This window comes from Marmota marmota, unplaced genomic scaffold (genome assembly GCF_001458135.2).
Source record: "Marmota marmota marmota unplaced genomic scaffold, marMar, whole genome shotgun sequence".
Taxonomy (NCBI): Eukaryota; Metazoa; Chordata; class Mammalia; order Rodentia; family Sciuridae; genus Marmota; species Marmota marmota.
Genome location: NW_026000005.1, coordinates 286,905 through 303,313, shown reverse-complemented (window position 1 = coordinate 303,313; position 16,409 = coordinate 286,905). Strand labels below are relative to the sequence as shown.

At 36.2% G+C, this 16,409-nt stretch overlaps 1 protein-coding gene across 2 annotated transcripts in view; it reads left to right on the top strand.

The window, feature by feature from the left end:
- Positions 1 to 16,409, top strand: part of Pde11a (phosphodiesterase 11A) — a 381,408-nt gene that overhangs the window by 211,467 nt on the left and 153,532 nt on the right. For both annotated transcript variants that reach the window (XM_048808008.1, XM_048808009.1), the window contains exons 7-9: positions 2,638 to 2,713; positions 5,276 to 5,343; positions 6,639 to 6,731. In XM_048808008.1, coding sequence (XP_048663965.1) covers positions 2,638 to 2,713; positions 5,276 to 5,343; positions 6,639 to 6,731 — 237 coding nt within the window. The remainder of the gene's footprint in view (positions 1 to 2,637; positions 2,714 to 5,275; positions 5,344 to 6,638; positions 6,732 to 16,409) is intronic.

Sequence of the window (16,409 nt, the reverse complement as noted above, 5' to 3'; positions counted from 1 at the left end):
ACTACCAAATACCAAAAGTCATTGTAAGACTGTGTTATTTAAGGAAGCATGATATTGGCATAAGAGTAGATACCTGGATCAATGGAGTAGAATAGAGTCCAGAAACAGATCCAAGCACACATGGGCATTCAATTGATAAAAAAGGTGGTAGGTACTGCAGGGTGGTGGGGAGGGATTATATTTTTCTCTCAAAATGTTGCTGACTTTTTTTTTTAAAGAATCTGATTCTTAGCTCACATTATACATGAAAATAATTTTTAATTGGATTGCAAATTTAAATATGAAAGTTAAAGCAATAAAGATGTTAGGAAGAAAATAAGAGAAGGATATCTCCATGATGTAGGAATAGGGAAACATTTCTTGAACAATACCAAAAATTATAATAATAACCCACTAACCACAAATTAAAAGAATGAGATTCTAGGCTATATTATATTAGGAACCTTTGAATCAAAGGTGAGAGACTGAAAAAGCAAACTGCAGGATGGGAAAGAGATTATATTTATATAATACATATTCCTACATCTGGCAAGGGAGTTCCTATTTGGCATATAGAAAAGCCTTTACAAATCAGTTTTTAAAAGTCAGATTACCCAATAGGAAAATGGGCTAAAATTTTAAAGAGATACTTCAGGAAAGAGAATATTGAAGTAAACAATAAATATTTAAAAGTTGCTCAATGTGATTATTCACAAGCAGGGAAAAACACAATCTGTTTTCTCAACCATGATACTTTTGAGAGGGTAAAGTCAATTTATTAATAATGATTTGAGGAAAACAACTGAAACAGGACACAAGGTTACCGCCATCATCAGAGATGATTCATAGTACTTCTACTATCAGATACTACTACATATCTCCCAGAATTGTTAAAATTAACAAAACTAAATGAAACAAAATCCCACTGGCAATATCAAATGCTGATGATGCAAATCATCTGGAACTTCCATATGCTTCTGGTTGGAGAGTATATTGGTACAGGCACTTGGGAAAACTTGATTATATCTATCAAGGCAATTATGTGTATAACCTGGCGATTTCTATTATAAATATATACCCAACATGAATTTATTTAAATGTGCATCAAGTATGTATAAGAATATTCATAATCACACTATTTGTGATTAAACTGCAAACAACTCAATGTTCCTTAAGAATAGAATGAGTTAGCTACATTATAATCATTCAGTGGAATATGATTCTATTATGTAAACAACCGAAATTAATAATTCTTAAAAAATAATGTTATGTAAAAGAATCTAGACACAGAAGAATATACATTCATTGATTCCTTTTATACTAAGTTTAATGCAAGCACACTAGTTTACTGACTGTCTCTTGGGAGGAGAAAAGGGACATGGAGGTGGCTTAGGGGCTGGTGGTAATGTTCTATTTCTCGATCCCAGTAATGGTCACAGAGGTTATTTTTTTAAATCTATGAAGCTGTATACTTAAGAGTTTTGCACCTTTCTACGTGCATATTAATCCAAAAAAACAATTTTGAAGAGAAACTAACATATTGGTATCAACAATAGGAGCATTCAATTGATAAAAAAGGTGGTAGGTACTGCAGAGAGACAGTAGAACATTAAATAGGAGACATGTAGAACGTTAATTTATAAAAAAGGAAAGCCAAAGAGAAATGCATCAAATATAAAATTTAAGTGAGTAAGTTAACTTCCAATTTCAAATTTGTAAAATATTTTTAAAATATATGTAATTCATTACCATGAATGCTTAAAAATATCTTTTTATCTCAGTAACCATGAACCAAAACCTTGGCATCTCTTTCCTTCTATACTAATAGGATGACAGGTTGACCTTTCTCACTGGAAGCAAAGGTCCTACCAACTCACCAAGATCCTTTCAGTTTTAGGAGCTCCTTCCTTACCACTCAAATATGGAACATTGTTTTAAATGTAAATGGAGCTAGCTCCTGAGTGGTATTTGATGCTGATTATGATATCTGTCTAATTTCAATCTGTCATCTCCTGACCTTCTAACAGAAAGAACTCTGAATGCCTACATTTATTGTCTCTTTCTCCTTCCTTCTTTCTTATAATTTTACAATATTCATAATAATTTGGTAACAGTTCAAACATACTATTAAAAGTACTTTAGGCTCAAACATTCTTTCCAACAGTTGTGCCCAATACCAGTGAACACTGACCACTGGTTTAATTAAAATTCTTTATTACTAAGAGCAGAATCGGTTGCCAGGATTCTTGCCTAGTGGTATGGTCATGACCACAATAGTCTTACCCCAGATCTCCATGGCTACAGGGATTGGGAGAGGTAATGTCGGTTTGGGTGTTTTTGTTGATTGGTATTTGGTTTGGATTTAATTCCCCTGGGATATTCATCATGCCATGTTAAATAAAAAGGACAGATGAGTGAGTGTATGCATTTAGAAAAATAGATGATAATGGAGCCAGAAGCTATTACATAGGCCTGTAATATCAGTGACTAGGAAGACTGAGGCAGGAGGATTGTGAGTTTGAGGTCAGCCTTGTGGGGGGAATATATATATACACACACACACACACACACACACATGCAGACAGAGTGTAAAAATAACCTTTTAATCTGTGGTTAATATTTAATTTTAATTAAGCACCTTTTTTTTTTTTATCCTAGGCTGACCAGATATCTGGTTTTCACATAAGATCAGTTCTCTGCGTCCCTATTTGGAATAGCAACCACCAAATAATTGGTAAGTATTATCCAAATAGTTATAATTTATTTTATTTTTATAAAAAAATAGAAATTTGCTTTTAAATACACCCATTTTTTAAAAATGTTATCCCTTTTAATGTTCAGAATTCATCAAGCTATGTCTCATACTCTTGAACAATCTTGAAAGCACAGACTCCTAATGAATAGATATTAATCAGGTCATGAACAAATATTTATTAAGCTCAAATATTTATTAATCAAATAAATTTTGAAGTAGAAAGGGATCTCAGAAGCCAACTAACAGAACCCTTTTATCTTACCTTTCAGACATTGAAACCCAGAGAGAGAGAGAGAAACATAATGACTTGAGTCAGGTCACTAAGTTAGTTGGTAGAAAACTCAGGCCTTCTAACTCCTAGTATAAATTTTCCCACTGTTTCTTCATGCTTATAACTGTGCTTTTACACATACTAAATGCAAATCAGAGAACATAATGGTATTAGACATATACTGAATGTGCATCTTTTTTTGCCTGGATGGTTCTGAAATAGGCCATGCAGACCCCTAGAATAAGGGAATTATAAGCAAAAGTCACTTCCAATTTTTTCTCCTGCTCTGATCATTCCCCACCCCCCCCTTAAAATTTCAATCTGGAGAATATCAAACTTAATATAGAATCCCAGGCAAGAAGAGTTCATAGTTAAAGAAGTCATGAAGGATGGAGCTATTAGTTAAAATCATTCAAACACAATGAAAATGTGATTCTTTCCCCCTAAGAGACATAAGGTACATAGTGTGTTTGGTATTTAATGTATCTCTTTGCCTCTCTCTGTTTCTCCCTAAGATTGCCTGTTAAACTCTATGTAGCAAACGATTTAGTATTCTGTAGTGTTTTCCAGACCTGAATTTTGAGAGTTTTTTTTTTTAATTAGATTGTTTAACTTGCACAGAAATTGATACATTATTGAACATAAAGAATATTCTAGAGTATGGGAATCTGAGCCCCTAAGACAAAGAGGGATGAACAGAGTTAAATATATTTATGTAAGGAAAAGGGAAAATCCATAAGAAACAGCATGTGTTATCTTTTGATTTGGTGGAAGTCTCACATGTAGTCCTACATTTCGATCCTAACAGCATCTGTTGTTATTACTTCAAAATTAGGACTGTTGTTTGTCTATTACATGCTAAAAATTTTGTGTTTCATTATATATGTTTTCTAGCATTTGATAAGTTGTCTCCTTGGTGGGAAATTGGTGTTCTAAAAACTACAAGCAAGTTGCTGGGCGTAGCAGTGCACACCTATAATCCCAGCCACTCTGGAGGCTAAGGCAGGAGCCTCCCAAATTCAGAGCCAACCTGAACAACTTAGTGAGAGAGACACTGTCTTGAAATAAAATAAAAAGGGCTGGGGTGTAGCTCAGTGGTAGACTATTGCCCAGTGTACTCAAGGCCTTGGGTTCAATCCCCAGCACTGGGGAAAATGGATACAAGTAACACTGCACTATTGTAGTTAATTTTGTTTGTTTGTTTATCCTAAATGGGGATTTAGGCTAGTGTTTTTCAAGAGTGTTGAATTTTGCCGGTTAGACTACTGTGCTTTGAAAGTCATATCCTGAAACATCTAAAAATGAATTTTGGAAGGTGGAAGGACTCCTACATAAAGTTTGTTAGAACCACGTGAACCACTGGTTGCAGGCAGCAGGACAAACTTTGTTTTGAAGGTGAACTGTATCCTATTTATTTCCACTGCTTATAATAATTCCCATGGTTTCCTGAATATTTACTCCATATGGAGCAGTATTCTAAGTGCTTTACAAGCATTTAAACTTTATTCTATCTAGAAAATAAAACAGTAGTTACCAGTGGTAAAGGGAGAGGAGTGTAGGGAGATGTGGGTCAGAGGACAGAAAGCAGCAGACACGTAGGATGAAAAAGTGCAAAGATGGAATGCATAATACAAGGGTTATGGGTAATGAAATTGTACTGTATTCAGGATCCATGATAAATGAGTAGATTTTAGCTGCTTTTGCCACAAAAAACAAAACCAAAATGGATGTCTATGTGGGTTGATGGATGTGTTTATTTTGCTATAGTAACCTTTTTGCTATCTACATGTACAATGTACATGTACATTTCTTAACATATATAACAAATCTTTAAAAATTATCCCCTTTAATCTTCACAACTCTATAAGATAGTTAACTTTTTAATTCCCATTTTGTGCACAAGGAATTTCAGTGCTAAAATGTCAGGTAACTTAGTCAGGGTCACCTAGCTATTAGTGGAGTTCAAATTTGAACTAAGACCATCTAAATTCACAACTTACATTCTTAATCTCCATGTCACACTGCCTCTCTCAAAAACTGAGGTAATTGAAAATATGTATGTATACAGGTATATGTACACACACATATACACTCAGTTACATATATGTAATTGTGTATGTATATATGTAGATACATGGATATATGCTGGCTATATCAGAGTCATGATGCATAAGAACTTAAACTGAGTACAGTAGAGTCAGCTGTGACCTACTCTGTTATACTGACACAGTGTACTGAAAATGATGATATACTCCAAACTTTTCCCACAGGGGTGGCTCAAGTGTTGAATAGACTTGATGGGAAACCTTTTGATGATGCAGATCAACGACTTTTTGAGGTAAGAAAATAAATGTATAAACCAGGATCATTGCAGAGTCACTGATAGTCTCCTGGTCATAGCGTATTCATGTTTGTAAGGATGAATAATTATTAGTCATTATTATATTTGAATGACATGCCAAAATTTAAAGGTAAAGTTAAAAATAGAGGAATAGGTAAGATTTGAATCTCCTCCCCTTTGTGCCAAACAGCTATTGTCTTAACCTTGTCTTGTTCCTGTGTGTTCACAGTCCTAGGCCACTCTTCTAGGTGCATTGTCCTCGCTTTCCTTTCCTTTACAAGTTTCCATTCACTCCAGTCCTCTAGCTGGAGAGGGTGGCCTCAAATGGGCTTCCTGTGGCCTGTTCCAGTAGCTACCATGAAAACCCCATCATTACTTCTCATAGTCAAAGGCACCTCACAGTTTCTTTATTAACTGGTTCCAAATCAATCCTCTTTTCCCCTAACATTAACCTTATGGTCATTTAGTTTCTTTACCAAAATATTTTATGGCCTAGCTACAGAAAGAGGTTGCTTTGGGTTAAATACAATGTAATTACTAAAATCAGTTCCCAACTTAAATAAGTTAATAACACATTTAGCGAGATGTGGTGGTACATACCTCCAGTTATTCCAGAGGCTGAGGCAGGAGGACTACAAGTTTGAGGCCAACTGGAGCAATTTAGCAAAAAAAAACCCTGTCTCAAAATTTTAAAAATTTAAATTGGATTAGGGGTATAGCTCAGTCATAGAAAACTTACCTAGTTCATGTGAGGCTGTGAAATCTGTCACCATCACCACAAGCAACAACCACAATCACAACTACAACAACAAAAACACATTTAAACATACTGTATGTTATAAAATATTATGAAATAATTTCTTCATAATATCAAATTTTATTTTATTTTTTTCTGATACTGAAGATTGAACCCAGGGATACTTTACCATTGATCTACCTTCTCAGCCCTTTTTATTTTGAGACAGGGTCTTGCTAAATTGCTAAGAGTTTTGCAAAGTTGCTCCAGCCGAACTCGAACTTGTGACCCTTCTGCCTCAGCCTCCCAAGTCTCTGGTATCACAGGCAGGCACCACTGTGCCAGACAAATTCATTTTTTCTCATGTGCAATGTGAACTACAAAGTCTTATGTGACAATAGTAATTAAGAAGTTTAATCTGTATATTTCCCCAAGGCCCACCTTTGTGTACAATAAAATTATATATTCAGACTCATCCCTGATGACTGCCTACTTTAATATTAGGTTTTACCTATGATTTATTACAATTTTAATTACTGGGCTTTCCCTTTTCTAGGCTTTTGTTATCTTTTGTGGCCTTGGCATCAATAACACCATTATGTATGATCAAGTGAAGAAGTCCTGGGCCAAGCAGTCTGTGGCTCTTGATGTAAGTACAATAATTACATCAAAATCATCAGCTAAAATGCTCTAATTTTATGAAGAAAAAATTGTTCTTGTTATGGTACTTACTTTCTTCATTTTAAATTATTTATTCATTGGATCTTAATAATTTTGGGGTCATGGGTTCAAATTTGATGGAAGCTAGAGACTCTCTCTAGAGAATACACATATGTGCACAATATTATGTATAATTCCAGGGAGTTCACAGATTCCTTGAAGCCTATCCATATACATCCTATGCTCAGATATAGATTATAAGTATTAGATTTTTAAAAGTAATAATCCAAAAATAATTTGTTAGTATTTAAAATGTATTATGAATTTATACTTGAATATATATTGATATTCTGAAAAGCCATAGCTCTTCTTATCAAAGGAGAAAAACTTCATTCTGAAGATGTGTGACCCAGATGCTCATCTCATTATCCCACTACTTCTTCTCTTCAAGTACATACACATCCCACTGAGAATACCAACCTGTCCCCCGTGCCAACACTGAATGTCCTCTCAGACTGTTAAGGGCTAAAAGAACAGTTCTTGCCAGGCACAGTGGCATATATATAATCCCAGCAATTTGGGAGCCTGAGGTAGGAGCATTGAAAGTTCAAAGCCAGCCTCAGAAACTTAGCAAGACCCTCCCTGTCTCAAATTGTGGCTCAGGGGTAGAGCCCTTGCCTAGCATGTGTGAGACACTGGGTTTGATTCTCAGCACTGCATATAAATAAATAAACAAAATAAAGAAAAAAAAGAATTATTTTAAAAACATTTTTAAAAATATAAAAAGGACTGGGAAGGTAGCTCAATGGTAGAGCACTGTAAGGTTCAATCCCCAAGAAAGAAAGAAAAAAAAAAGTTCTCATATGAATCTCAGGTGCTTGTTTGTTTGTTTAATATTTATTTTTTAGTTGTAGTTGGACACAATACCGTTATTTTTTTAATGTGGTGCTGAGGATTGAACCCAGGGCCTCGCATGTGCTAGGCAAGCACTCTACTGCTGAGCCACAACCCCAAGCCCTCAGGAGCTTGTTTTTATTCAAGATCTATTTTTTTTCCAGCATTACTCTGTAGATAGTACTGAAGGTTTTGTTTTTATATATGAAATACTTATTAAGTAGGGCAGATAAAACGTCAGTGCCAAGATAACAGCACTCAGAACAATATAAGACACTGCAGTCTTCAAAATATTCTGCAATTTGGTAGAAAGACAAAACCAAGGAAGTGTAAGTAGACAAATTGATGCTACCTACAGGACTCTGGCTTGAGATTTAAAAGACATAAAATTATAGTTATCTAACCTACCTATATACTTTTTTTCTTCTGGCCAGACTGTGAATTCTGGAGGCGGAGATTTTTATCTTTTGTGCTTTTATTTGCAGTGCATAGCAGGGTGCTTAGCACAGAGAAGGGATTTACTGAGTAGTTTTTGACTGGAGGAAAGGAGGGAAAGAAGGCTGAAGGGAAGTGTGATGTAAGGAATTTTGTTGTTGTTTTTGTTCCCCTGAGGTAGCCTCGCTCTGTTTATATATGGCATGTTTACAGTAAGGACTAGAAGTAGTACATGATGGATTAATAAATGGGCAGACTGTAAACATGCAACCCACAGGTAAGAATCACTAGTGGAGTATTAAGATATGTGTATACAACTTTTTTTTTTTTCAAATTGTGGCTCTGTTATTTTGCTCAGTTTGAGATTAAATGATAAGATGCATGCAAAGGTTCTCATGAGCAGTCAGTGAATTACAGCAACAATAATAAGCATTATATTTTAAATTGTAGTAGTATATTTATTACTGAAAAATCACCATGGATTTGAGAAAAGAGCAAAGAACAGGAATTTTAAACAGCAAATGTTGAGTTGTGCCCCCGCTTCACTGTCATCAAATTCTGCCTCACCCATTGTTTCTTATTTCATGACACTATAGGAAGAACATTCTATGAAAAGAACATGCAATTAGGCCATTCCATACACTAGTCCCCACTAAAACCTATTTCACTGTGAGATGGCTTCATTAGCATAGGCAGAGAACAACTCATGTATCCCCATAATCTCACTCCTCATATAACTTCCTAGTTTATTTCCTTCCCATTGGGAAGGGACTAGAATAGCTATTGAAACATGAATGGCCACCTAACCCAAGATGAGAGATTCAGTGAAAAATTCCACTTTTGATGTCATAATTTCCAACTCCCCTCTGACCTCAAGGAGTATACCTAGTATCTCACAGATACCTAGAACCTACAAATTTATCCACCATCCTAAGCCACAGTCTCATGAAGTGCTTATTTGGGTTCGCAGTGAATACCCTCCTGCTTGTATAACTCAGATACCTTCTTTTCTTAGACATAAAGATGATTACTGACACTGTCAAATTTCTGGATCAACTGAGCCTTTTGACAATCTCTTCCTTTCAAGAAGTTGACTTATATATGTTGACTGTTTTAGTCAGCTATTTTGCCACTGTGACTAAAATACCTGACCAGCACAAGTGTAGAGGAGGAAAATTTTATTTAAGGGCTCATGGTTTCAGAGGTCTCAGTCCATATTCAGCCAGCTCCATCCCCCAGGGGCTCCAGGTGAGGCTTAACATCATACCAGACAAGTGTGGTAGAGGGAAGCAGCTCACATGATGATCAGAAAGCAGAGAAAGAGGTCTCTACTTACCAGATACAAATATATACCCCAAAGCCATGCCCCCAATTCCCACCTCCTCCAGCCACACCCTATGACTTCACTTACCACTCAGTTAATCCCCATCAGGGGATTAATTCACTGATTGGGTTAAGACTCTTACAACCCAATCATTTCTCCTCTGAACCTTCTTGCATTGTCTCACATGTGAGCTTGTGGGGGACACCTCACATCCAAACCATACCAATAACTAAAATGTTCTGCAGGCTTTATTTTATGCCAGTGTCATCAGTGGATTCCCAGAGCTTCCATTTGGTTTTCTCCCTCCCATCCTTGAGCAACTCTCACCCCACTGGAAGTCAGATTTTTAACTCTAGTGATCAGGTTACATCCACTCTACTCTCTGGCCTCAGAATCCATATGCAAGAGTATCTGGAAGAATTTCTTACCTAAGATCCTTTTTTTTTCTTTTTAGTTTTTATTTTATTTTCTCCCTTTTTATTGATGCATTATAATTATATGTAACAGTGGGATTTGTTATAATATATTCATACATGCACCCAATAAAACCGTATACTTTCATCAATTTCATTCCCCAGTCCCTCCCCTTTACCTCCCCTCCTTCCCCTGATTCCCCTCTTCTATTCTATTGGTCTCCCTTCTATTTTTTTTAAATTTGTTCTAATTAGTTATACATGCCAGTAGAATGCATTTTGACACATTGTACACAAATGGAACACAACTTCTCATTCCTCTGGCTGTACATGGTGCAGAGTCACACCAATAGTGTAATCAAAAATATATACAGAGTAATCATGTCTGTCTCATTCTACAGTCCTTCCCATCCCCACAGACCCACCCCTCTTATCACTCCCCTCTGCATAATCCAAAGTTCTTTGATTTTTCCCTACCCACCCCCCACTATGGATCAGCATTTGCTTATCAGAGAAAACATTTGGCCTTTAGATTTTGGGGACTGACTTATTTCACTCAGCATGATGTTCTCTTGTTTCATCCATTTACCTGCAAATGCCATAATTTCATTTTTCTTTAAGACTGAGTAATATCCCATTGTGTATACATGCCACATTTTCTTTATCCATTCATCTGTTGAAGGGCATATTGGTTGGTTCCATAGTTTAGCCATTGTGAATTGAGCCTATAAACATCAACTACAGGCTGCATCACTGTAGTATGCTGATTTTAAGTCTTTTGGGTATAAACCAAGGAGTGGGATAGCTGGGTTAAATGGTTTTTCCATTCCCAGTTTTCTGAGGAATCTCTATACTGGTTTTCCAAAGTGGTTGCACCAATTTGCAGTCCCACCAGAAATTAACAAATGCACCTTTTTCACCATATCCTCACCAACATTTACTATTGCTTGTATTCTTGATAATTGCCATTATGACTGCAGTGAGATGAAATCTTAGAGTATTTTTGATTCACATTCTCTAATTGCTAGAGATGATGGACATTTTTCCATGTTTGTTGATTGATTATATATTTTCTTCTGTGAAGTGTCACAGAGTCACACCAGCAGTGTAATCACAAAAACAGCATGGTATTGGCACCAAAATAGACATGTAGACCTATGATACAAAATAGAAGACACAGAGAAAAACCTATATAAATACAGTTACCTCATACTAGGCAAAGGTGCCAAAATCATACATTGGAGAAATCATAACTTATTCAACAAATGGTGCTAGGAAAACTGGAAATCCATATGTAGCAAAGTGAAATCAAACCACTGTCTCTCACCCTGCACAAAACTCAATTCAAATGGATCAAAGATTTAGGCACTAGAACAGAGACGTTGTGCCTAATAGAAGAAAAAGTAGGTCCAAATCTTCATCCTGTCAGCTTAGGACCTGACTTCCTTAACAAGACTCCTAAAAACACAAGAAGTAAAATTAAGAATCAATCAATGGAAGGATTCTATCTAAAATGTTTCTTCTCAGCAAATGAATCAATCAATAATGTGAAGAGAGAGCCTACAGAATGAGAAAAAATCTTTACCACACCCGCCTCAGATTGTTATGGGGCAGACCACTCAGAAAACACACCAAGTCTCAACTTTGTCTGAATTGGAGAGTCTTTATTAGCTGGACTGTGACTGCTCCCTGCAGGAGCATAACTGTCTCCACAGGGAACAGCCCCGAGAGTTTGAGCATTTCAGGGTTTTAAAGGCAAAAACCACATCTGGGTTGGTGGGACTGCAAGCAAGCAGTGTACAGAAGCTGAATTGAGCCGTTAGTGAGACAATGCATATGAGGCAATGCATACAACCATATCCTTATTCCACATCCTCATTCTGGGTACATTCAGTACTTCCTATGGGATTTTCTATGATCATTTGTAACTGACAAAGCTTTTGGGGCAGCTTAGAATCATCAGGAGCTAAAATGGATGCTATTTTTAAGATGGAGTCACTCATGCTAACCTTCTCTACAACAAGATAGGACACTAATCTCCAGGATATATAAAGAACTCAAAAAACTTAACACCAATAAATAAATAAATAAATAACCCAATCAATAAGTGGGCTAAGGAACTAAATAGACACTTTAGTGAAGAAGAAATACAATTAATTAACAAATGTATGGAAAAACATTTATCCTTAGGTTTTTACAAAGAAAAAAAAAAACTACTCATTAGAGCTACTAAATCCTAATGCAGGAAAGAAATTTTCATATACTATAGTGTATATTAACTTCCAGATGAATATATGTTTTACATTTAGGTAATTATAAATATTATACATGAATATGAATAAATATAGTATTTTGCAAATATTTCTATTAAAGTATGTATTTATATTTATGTATGATTGACCTAGTCCCATAAAGGATTTGAACTACTTTTTATAACAATACAAATGAGCCAGCCAAATAGAAAAAAGCAAAATAAATAATAAAGCCAAGAGAAAGAAAGAAAGCCAGGAGAGACAAAACCAAATGCCATGCCATCCTTATGACCTCTCCATCCCTTCTCCCCAAGGACCTGGGCTAGCCCTTTTACCTTTTCCACTGCACCTAAGAGAAGATTCCATCTCTCTGGCCAGGTTCATCTTCTTCTATTGTCTCATTTTTACAAATTTTCTTTGGTCTTTATCCTCTTGATCTTATCCCAAGAAAAGCAACATTTAAATGCAGTTCTCTCATTCCCCCAATCTTTTTACATTCTCTTGTTTTTCAACCCAATCATTTCTCCTCTAGCAATAAGAGTGGAGGGAAATAATCCTTCCTGTGGCCCCCAGTGACAGTACCTGTCCTAGAGGCCTTTCCTTCCAGAAAGGGAACAAGTGCATCCCTGGCCTGGCCAGTGCCTCATGGCAGTGCCTCTCTCTGAATATTCAGGAAACTCTGGAGAGGCAGCACAACACTATTTGCTTCTTTTAAACATCCTTTCCCCAAGGCATTTTTGATAAAAATGTGGCATCCTCTGAAAGTAAATATTCTCCAGATAAATTTTCTGGGAAGACTCACCCCAAGTGGGGTTGAGTATAATCTCTGATGCTCAGGGCTCCCTGGAAGTAGGTTTACTCATCTTTTTAACAAAATACATGTCTTGTATTTTAGTTTTCTCCCAAACAGCCACGGATTTCCATGTATTTATTTGGTACTGGCTGCTTTCCTTATTGATTTGAAATGCCCTACTAAATTAACAAATTCATATATATTAAAGTACATTTCTTTATATGTTACTTTGTTTCATTGATCTGGGAAAAAAAAACAGAACTTCATCATTTTAAATACACTTTTAATCTAGGTCTTGCTTTGCATCAATATCTCTGGCAGAAGTAGTCTATTGACTCTTATCCAAGCAAAAAGCAGTGTAGGTTGAAGACTTAAAGTGTTGATTTTAGCATTAGTCTGATCTGTCTAGTTTGGATTAAATCCTGATTCAGTAGCTATTGACCTTGGGCAAACTATGAAAGTTCTCACTCTTGGGTATGTTAAATGGGCATAAGAAGGGCATTTTAAACATTTAAATAAATAATGCTGGGAAAGTCCATAGAGAGTCCTTGCATTCTACATCTGCATATCAACTACAAATGGAAAATATTAAAAAACAAATTATGTCTATACTAAACATGTTATTCTTCTATGAACAATGCAGTGTAATAGCTGTTTATAAACCATCTACATTAAATATTAGGTATTATAAATAATCTAGAGATGATTTAGACAGAGCATAGATTATATGAAAGTACTAAGTCATTTCATGTATGGGACTAACCTCAAACTTGTGACTGCCTCAGTCTCCCAAATTTTATTGTTAAATTCTTTTGAACGACATTTCTTTTCTTTCTCAGCTCCTAAAACTGAATAATGAAACAAAGAGAAAATTTTCCAATAATTTTTCCTAACTTTAATTTTATGAGTTTGATTTCCATGCTAAATGAGTAGCCAATATTATCTGTATTAATATCTATTCAGGGGCTGGAGATGTGGCTCAAGCGGTAGCGCGCTCGCCTGGCATGCGTGCAGCCTGGGTTCGATCCTCAGCACCACATACAAAGATGTTGTGTCCGCCCAAAACTAAAAAGAATTCTCTCTCTCTCTCTCTCTCTCTCTCTCTCTCTTTAAAAAAAAATATCTATTCATGCACTGAGAGTCATATCCTAAGAAAGGGGGAAATTTTACTTAAAAAGTCAGAATAGAGAGAGAGAATACAATATGAATGTGGATACAGAATATTACTTCTTCACTGTGAGCATCACAGATTGTACTTTGGGGTGTCTTTCACGGTTATTGCAAATGAAGCCTTACCTAATACTGATGAGAAACTTTCCGGTAAATATAAGTCTATGTGTTAAGGGACACCTCATACAGCTTTATGATAAGAGAGAAGAAATGAGGGGCAACCAGAGGGTGAGAAAAAGGTATATGTAATCAGAAGCCAAACCCCATTTATTCTACCTCCCCAAAGCCTGTCTCATCTATTTCCTCCTTTACAATTGCCACAGCAACCATCCTTCCTAAGGGCTTCATTACCTCTTGACTGGACAACTGCAACAGTCTTCTACTTGCTCTTCCCAGAACAGATTTCAGACTGCATCACTCACCCACTCATTGACCTTAAATTACTCCCCCATCACCTATCAAAGTACAAATGTCCTCACCTTTGGGGCCCTTAGAAATCTCATACCAAACTACTTTCCTGCCCTTGGCTCTCATTGCTCTTCTCAGAGAATTGTATGCTACTTACAGCTCAAATTCTTCATAGTCTACAAATCAGCCACCTGCTTCTCTGCCATCTGATCTGTAATATCCTTTCCACTCTTTTTTTTCTCTATTCCATTTTTGCCTCCTCCACTCAAAAGTATTCCATCATTTGAAGCTTTATTTCAATGTAGTCTTCTCTATAAACCTTCCAATCCCATGGCCATGTCTGTCTTTGCCCTATATTTTGAGTCTATGTTTTCCTCTGCTAGAATATATGTGCCCTGAAGCATGTGATCATATCTTAGCTTCCTCTCAGTGCCTTTTACATAATTGGTACTTGGTAAAAGTGTATTTAATAAATGAATGCATGCTGCCACAGTCATTTTGGTCTGCCATGACAATATTCTGAAATGGAAGAGCTTGGGCAAAGAAGGAGGAGATGGCAGCCATTTTTAGTGATAGTCTTGTTGGCCAATCTCCTCTGTGTTTTCTTCCCCTCTAACAAGCCATGAGTACAGAGTTGCTTTGGGGGATTGAGGGGAGTTGGCAGTAAGGACCTCTTCCTGGATGCCATGTCCAATGGTGTATTTCCTTAGATGAGGATTAAGGAACCAATCTACTTTCTTTCTTTCTTTTTTTTTTAATTAGTTATACATGACAGTAGAATGCATTTTTGCACTTTGATATATCATACGTAGATGAGATATAATTTCTTATTTTTCTGACTGTACATGTTGCAGAATCATATTGGTCATGTAGTCACATATGTACATACAGTAATAATGTCTATACATTCTACTATCTTTCCTATATGCATATCCCCTCCCCTCTCCTCCCGTCACTTCCCTCTACTTAATCTAAGGTAATACTATTCTTCCCTAGTGCCCCTTACCTTATTGTGAATTAGCATCCGCATATTAGAAAAAACATTCAGCCTTTGGTTTTGTGGGATTGGCTTATTTCGCTTACCATGATATTCTCCAACTTCAACCATTTAATGGTAAATGCCATAATTTCACTCTTCTTTAAAGCTTAGAAATATTCCATTGAGTATATATACCATATTTTCTTTATCCATTCATCTATTGTGTGACACCAATGTTGTTTCCATAGTCTAGCCATTGTAAATTGAGCTGTTATAAACATTGATGTGGCTGTGCCACTATAGTATGCTGGGTTTAAGTCCTTTGGGTGTAAGCCAAAGAATGAGATAACTGGGTCAAATGGTGGTTCCATTCCCAGGTTTCTGAGGAATCTCCATACTGTTTTCCATAGGGGCTGCACCAATTTGCAGTCCCACCAGCAATGTATGAGTGTACCTTTTCACCACATCCTCACCAACATTTATTGTTGCCTATATTCTTGATGATTGCCATTTTGACAGGAATGAGATGAAATCTTAGAGTAGTTTTGATTTGTATTTCTCTAATTGCTAGAGATGTTGAACACTTTTTCATATATTTGTTGATCAGTTGTATTTCTTCTTGTGTGAAATGTCTGTTTAGTTCTTTAGCCCATTTCCTGATTGGGTTATTTAGTTGTTGTGGTTTTTTTTTTTTTTTTTTTTTTTCTTGGTGTTAAGTTTTTTGAGTTCTTTATATATCTTGGAGATTAATGCTTTATTGGAGGTGCATGTGGTGAAGATTTTCTCCAAATCTGTAGGCTCTCTCCTCACATTATTAATTGTTTCAGAACCAATCTACTTTCTAAAAGTAAGGGAAGACAGATGATTCTCCAAGAAGGTGTTTCCTAAGCTCCAAGGAGAGATTTTTGTCCTATGATCTGGATTCACAGGATACCAACGGAATGCCACTTTATTTTGTCTCTCACCTCCAGTTCCAGATTTTATTCATCTTCTAACCAG